The following is a 6,254-nucleotide window of genomic DNA, read 5'->3' on the forward strand; positions in this document are numbered from 1 at the left end:
GTCATCATACGTCAGTTCACTTTGGTGATCGCCGACTGGTTGCGTTCTTCCTTAGGGCTGACTGCATGCAGTTTTGTTATTTTGGAGGTACATATATAGTGGAATTCAAAATTCTTTATTGCTTATTAAACTATCTCGGACAGTTCTGGTACGCTGATTTGTTTAAACGGTTCGAAAAATGGTTCCGACTTTCATCACTGACAAGCATGAACCTGTAGAAAGTTGGAGCAGAGTTTAGTTTACTCATTCAAAAGAAATAAACGAATCCAATTACAGAGGAGGAAGAGAAAACAATCACAGAATAGGTCTAGTCGGGAGTCCGCTGCTCCCAAAACAACGAGCCTTGCTTATGTATTAACTCGTTATGGCAATCGAATTGAAATTAGCCCTAGAAATCTCCAACTGTTTTACATGTAGGCTCCGTTTGTGAAACGGAAAATAATTTTTTAACGGAAAATGAATTCCTAGGGAAAATGTTTTTCATGAAAAAAAAAAAAGTCTTCTAAATTATGAGTAGAAAACATTTTCCTCACTTGATCTCTCTTCTCTTATCTTAGGTCTTTACAAATCCTTACTTCCTCCTTCCATTTCTTCTTCTTCTTTTCCTTTTTTATTTGAATTATTTTTAAATTTTGTTTATTTTTTAATTCGAATTATTTCTTTTCTTTTCTTTGTTTCTCATCTTCTTCTTTCTTGGCTAGTCGTTGGCCGTTACCAGGTGAACTTCAAAGCTCGTCAATCTCAAACTCGCACTTGCCAATGTGGTAAGCGAAAAATATTTTCCTTACCGAATACCAAAAAAAAAAAATTGGAACATTTTCAGATTTTAGCTGAATATCGGAAAATATTATCATTTTTACGGAAAATAACTTACAGGAAAATATTTTCCAGGAAATTCTTAATTTTCCGCAAAATGAACAGACTCGTAGAGAATGAACAACACTCTATGTGCTAGATTTCTACTAAAACTAGGTCAAGGCCTTATCCTCTCAAGTTGCAATCTGAATGCTCCCGAATCGTTGACGGAACCTTATCCAACTTGCCGGTCTCAATTTTGTCGCGACCTTTGCATTGCTCCAAATCAATTATTGAAGCTGTACCAAGTTTCGTTGTCTAGGGATACAGTTCAAGACCCTGTACATCTAGCAGAAGCAAGCAAATCCATGGGTTCTTTTCTCCAGTTTGCTTAATTCAGTTGATGCACTCAGTGCCTGAATTGCAGGACGGCGGATCCAAAGTTATCATCTTGCAGCTCGATTGATGTCGGCGGCTCGAAATCTACTTTAAGTGGCCATTAGCTCATAAGGTGCTCATCAAACTATGTTCTTTTTCGACGCCTCCCTGTTCTTTTTCGATGCCTCCCTGTTTCCAATTCCTTTTTTTCCAGCCATAACCTTTAAAAAACCCGCAAACGAATCATCCCGCTGGCGAACATGAATCAAAAAGCGCACGGTTTCGCTACTGCACAAGAATTTCTTTAACGCGGATCAATCGTAGTCAACATGAACAGATATTTCACTGAAAGATCCGTGGGGGCCAGAATCAGAACGAGCCATAATGACTCTTCGCTAATCACTAAAATTCGACAACCAGAAAAAAGGTTAAAATATGTGAATGATGATGACTTCAGGTGATTCTAAACCATTCCTGCACATGGCTTTTAGGAGAGAGGCAAGGACGGCACCCCTAGAATCCCTCTCGCCGTTTCTCGTTGACTCGAATGCGAAGCACCCAGTATTGGTCGTCTTGATAAATCCACCGAATCTCTTTTCCCCCTTTTTCGGTCCCCGACCGTCGGCGTTACTGCTCCGCCTTGGTTTCGGCCTCCTCCTCCATTTCATGAGCAAAACCATCTCCCTCATGCTTATATATACAGGCCAACGTGTCTCCAGCCCCTTCGCACCGTAAAACTTACCGAGTACCACGTACATTCTCGTCGGTTTACGCCAAAACCAAGCGATATACTTCCGAGAATGAATGCGGCGAGCAGGGTTTGGATCGTCGCGGCATGCATCGGAGCGGTGGAGTCATTGAAAGATCAAGGGTTTTGCAGGTGGAACTACCCATTGAGGTCACTGGAACAGCGCGCCAAGAGCAACATTAGATCTTTATATGAGGCCAGGAAGATCTCTTCGTCTTCCTCTTCTCCGTCTGTCGCGGCAGAGGCACCGGATGCTGCTGACAAAGCGAGGCGGACGGAGGAGTCGCTGAAAAAAGTCATGTACTTAGGCTGTTGGGGTCCAAACACAGTTAGATTTTGAGATCAGTGATCGGGCACCAATCGGTTTTTCTAGGATGTGCTTAAGATAATGTCACTGCCGATAGTTAGTGAAGTGCGAAACCTTATCAATTTTCTGTCGGAGATGGAGGAATGTTGTTAATGAAATATCCCATGACAGCTTTTAGCCTACAGGCACAATTTCCCTAATGGCCTTAGCATATTTTATACCTTAAAGAGAACATGAACGTCTCGAATTCATATTGTCCTGACATGATACTGGTCGCGGCACCGTGTTGATGACTTCCATGGGCATTCGTGTGAATCGGGGTGAGAAACTGGGTATGGCATGACTTGTCTGCGCACTTCTTTGTCAGGGAAAATTCCAGAGGCATAAGACGCACTTAACTCCGACATCGCCATTGACTATGGCTGGCTTGCCAATTATTCACATCCATCGAGTGAAACAACCAATTTACTGGGATCTGTCAAGGGCAGATATCATTTCAGGGTGATTTTATCCGCACAACTTAACCATTCAACACCACACCACTTATCCGATATAAAATTCTCTAATACAACTCATCCACAACTCATGGGATTTGCGCTTCTTTATGATACTTATATTATGAAATCATGGATCAACATAATCTCCCCTCACATATGAATTCGAATTTGTGCTTCTTTATAATACACATATTATGCACTCAAGATATATATTAACTGTTCAATACTATATCATTTATTTGATATAGAATTCTCTAGTACAACTCACCCACAAGGATCATTTAGTGTTAGATCTACTCTCCCTTAATTCACCAAATGCCTTTAATCTACCAAATGCCTGAGGAGATTGCTGAGAGGGAACCCAATCCGATCCCATCAATATATTCAATTATATCCATATTAAGTCAAAAGCTTAAGTCAATAAGTTATTGGTTAACTATGATATATTAATTATTCAAACTACTTTACGGTATGGGATTTTCTAACCATACTCACTTGTGCATTGTAACGATTATGCCAAAGCCCTAACTCCTTGGATGCTACTAGCTATTTGTTGTATATAAGGAAAATTGCAAGAGGAGGAGGAAAACAATATTGCAACTTGAGTTAATACATAAGCTAGCAAGGTAATTAGGGCCTGTTTGTTTATTTTTATTTATGTTCCCCAGAACAAAAATTTCTATTCTTTTGTTCCAGGGAACAAAAAAATAACAGAAACGCATTTAGTAAAACTTTTGTTCCCAAGAACAAAAAATCTATTTTTTTATTCCCATGAATAGATTTGGAACAAAAACAAAAAGTAGAAAAAAGTTGTTTCTTATTTCTGGGAACAATTCCGAGAAACACTTTTTTTTTTTTTTTTTTCTTTCCTTCTTCCTTTTGGCTAATCGCCAGCCTCAGCCATAGCTGGCGACCGGCCGTTGAGGCTTGGCCTCGTCGGATCTAGGAGAGCTCAAGCTCGCCCAGCCAAGGCGAGGTCGACCCTCGCCGGCCCTCATCGGTCGATCGCCGGCCATAGCTGAGGCCGGCCAAAAGGAAGAAACAAGAAAAAAGAAAAGGAATAATATAATGAAAATATTGAAAAATTAAAAGAAACAAAAAAATTATATAAGTTTACTAAACGTATTTCTATTCTGGAATATAAATTTTTACGATTACCAAGCGCGTTTTTATACTCATAAATTGTTTCCTAGAATAGAAACGAAAAAAATATATATATCTATTTAAAAATTGTTTTCCAGAATATAAACGTTATCAAACATGTTCTAAAAATCTAGCTAACATGTTAGAACTAGACAACTTAGCTTTTGTTCTTTAACAGTAACACCATACTGTACGCACATTGATTTCAGCAGATCCTTCATTTACCATTTTAGTTTATTCGATTTTTCTAAAAGATGATGATTTGCAAAACGTGTTGCATCTTTTGATGGATTTTAATCTAATAGCCACCGCCGTTTACTTAAATCCGCAAGATCTACATCGACCATAGTTTTAATCTAATAGCCACGGCCGAATCTCGTTAAGGTCAAGAACTTTTGACCTTCACCTCAGTAGAATCACTAGGAAATATGTAAAGTAAGAGGACTAAAGAATATTTAATGAAAAGCAGTACTAATGAAGCGACCCTAGTACGAGGATAGAGAGACCCTTCTCATGTGGGTGACCACCCGACTTGACTTTTGTGGCGCTTGCATCAATTGCCATAACTATGTGTCCCTTTTGTCTTTTCAGAAAAGGAGTCTCGATTCATAGACAAATCAGTTCATGCCAGCATAGAAAAAAATGTCCATTCTTTCAGCAGATAATGGTATCGGATTAGATCGGATGGGATTGGACTCCTCCTCCATGCCTAATACCATGGGCTGCTTCTCCTGAACTGTTGGTGAAACAGTCTCTGGTTTTTGCGCATTCCCATTTTCTATGAGGCGCACGTAATCCCCACGCCGTTCTTATATTAGTCCAGAAGCTTTATTGCTCCACCTACACCATCCAAACTCGTAGACCCAGAACTCAAAGTTCGATCCTTTTCTCCATCCAAGTCAACCTAGTACTCTTGACTCCCAGACCCAGAATTCAAAATTCAATCTTTCCTTCATTTAAGTCAATCCAGTACTTGTGCAAAGCAGACAAATCAAGTTACCATGAGCTTCACTAGCAGAGTATGGATTGTTGCCGCGACCATTGGGGCCGTGGAGGCATTGAAGGACCAGGGGTTTTGCAGGGGGAACCACGCCCTCAGATCGCTCCACCAACACGCCAAGAGCAACGTGGGGTCCTGTTCTCAGGCCAGCAGAGTGTCCTCGTGCTCGGCTGCTTCTGCTGTTTCTGAGAAAATCAGAGAAGGCAAAGTGAAGCAACGCGAAGAGTCTTTGAGGAAAGTCATGTACTTGAGCTGCTGGGGACCTTATTGATCGTTGACCTCCCCCATCCTTTGTTTTCTTCCTTCGCTGCTAGATTCTGCTGGAGTCCATTGTAATTATAACCGCCGAAATGAAATTGAGCAGTTTATGCGTATTTTTTGTTCAGTTTCTTTGTTCATCATCGGCATATTCTCATGCATTCGCTTCTGAGAGTATTTGTTGAATAATCATAGCATATAGTGACCGTTTGTATGCACAATTTAGCCATCCTCAAGGGTTAAACGATTAATTCTCTCACAAACTCTCAAATCGGATGAATAAGGCTATTAGTGTAAGATTTTTCTTACATTGACGATATATGCTTTAATTTTTCTTAATCGTCATGGACACAAGTTTGTAACATGAAATAATTGTCAAAAGAGAGATCGATTGATAAAAAAAAAAAAAAAAGCCCCGAGCGATAAATTCCTAGTAGAAATCCTTCATTTAATAAGTAAGTTTTGTTTCATATGCTCCTGATTTTTATTCTAGCTAAAGTTGATCATATGAGAAGAAAAAATTGGGATTCTTTTTATGTTTGGAAAAGGGAAAATGTCATAAATAGTCCATATACTTTTTACTTAATGAGTAATATCGTCATTGAACTTTCGATTTACTCAATTTGATTCATGAACTATTAATAAATGTTTGATCTAATCCTTCCATTAATGTTTCTGTTACTATTTTTCATTTTTTCTTTCTTCTTCCCTCCATCGGCCATGACGGAGGGAAGCGGCGCGTTGGCGAGGATCGCCCTCACCTAGGCTAGCTAGGGCGGCCCTCGCTAGATCCGGCGAGGGCACCCCTCGCCCTACACCGGTAAGGGCGGCCCTCGCTTGATGCCAACGAGGGGGAAGAAGAAGGCGTTGGAGCAGGAGGTGAAGGCCTTGTTGAAGTAGTCATGGACGGAGGCATCGACGGTGGCGATTGAAACCATAGCCGCAACAAGGAAGGAGGAGAAGAACCCTAACCGACAATCAGCTCTGCGAGATTCTCTCACTTCCATCTCCTTCCCTCCACCGACACCGCCATGGCGGAGTTGGCCAGAGGAGGGAAAGAGAAGAAGAAAGAAGAAAAGATCAAAATGCCTAATTCCACAAACTTTAATTGACGGAATGATGAAATTG

General features: G+C 40.5%; 2 protein-coding genes across 2 annotated transcripts; both read left to right on the forward strand.

Moving 5' to 3' along the window:
* The first annotated feature begins 1,677 nt into the window (after window positions 1–1,677).
* On the forward strand, window positions 1,678–2,479 carry LOC120294610. The gene has a single exon (XM_039314889.1). The coding sequence runs from the start codon at window positions 1,974–1,976 to the stop codon at window positions 2,259–2,261; it is 288 nt and encodes a 95-aa protein (XP_039170823.1). The 5' UTR covers window positions 1,678–1,973; the 3' UTR covers window positions 2,262–2,479.
* A 2,085-nt stretch (window positions 2,480–4,564) lies between these two features.
* On the forward strand, window positions 4,565–5,253 carry LOC120294943. The gene has a single exon (XM_039316062.1). It carries the CDS (start codon window positions 4,870–4,872, stop codon window positions 5,137–5,139), a length of 270 nt encoding a protein of 89 aa, XP_039171996.1. The 5' UTR covers window positions 4,565–4,869; the 3' UTR covers window positions 5,140–5,253.
* The last annotated feature ends 1,001 nt before the right edge of the window (window positions 5,254–6,254 follow it).

Source organism: Eucalyptus grandis, chromosome 6 (assembly GCF_016545825.1).
Source record: "Eucalyptus grandis isolate ANBG69807.140 chromosome 6, ASM1654582v1, whole genome shotgun sequence".
Classification (NCBI taxonomy): Eukaryota; Viridiplantae; Streptophyta; class Magnoliopsida; order Myrtales; family Myrtaceae; genus Eucalyptus; species Eucalyptus grandis.

What these genes read in the sequence shown, in the direction of transcription:
- LOC120294610 (XM_039314889.1), top strand. Translation starts at nt 1,974, where the DNA reads ATGAATGCGGCGAGCAGGGTTTGGATCGTCGCGGCATGCATCGGAGCG.
- LOC120294943 (XM_039316062.1), top strand. Translation starts at nt 4,870, where the DNA reads ATGAGCTTCACTAGCAGAGTATGGATTGTTGCCGCGACCATTGGGGCC.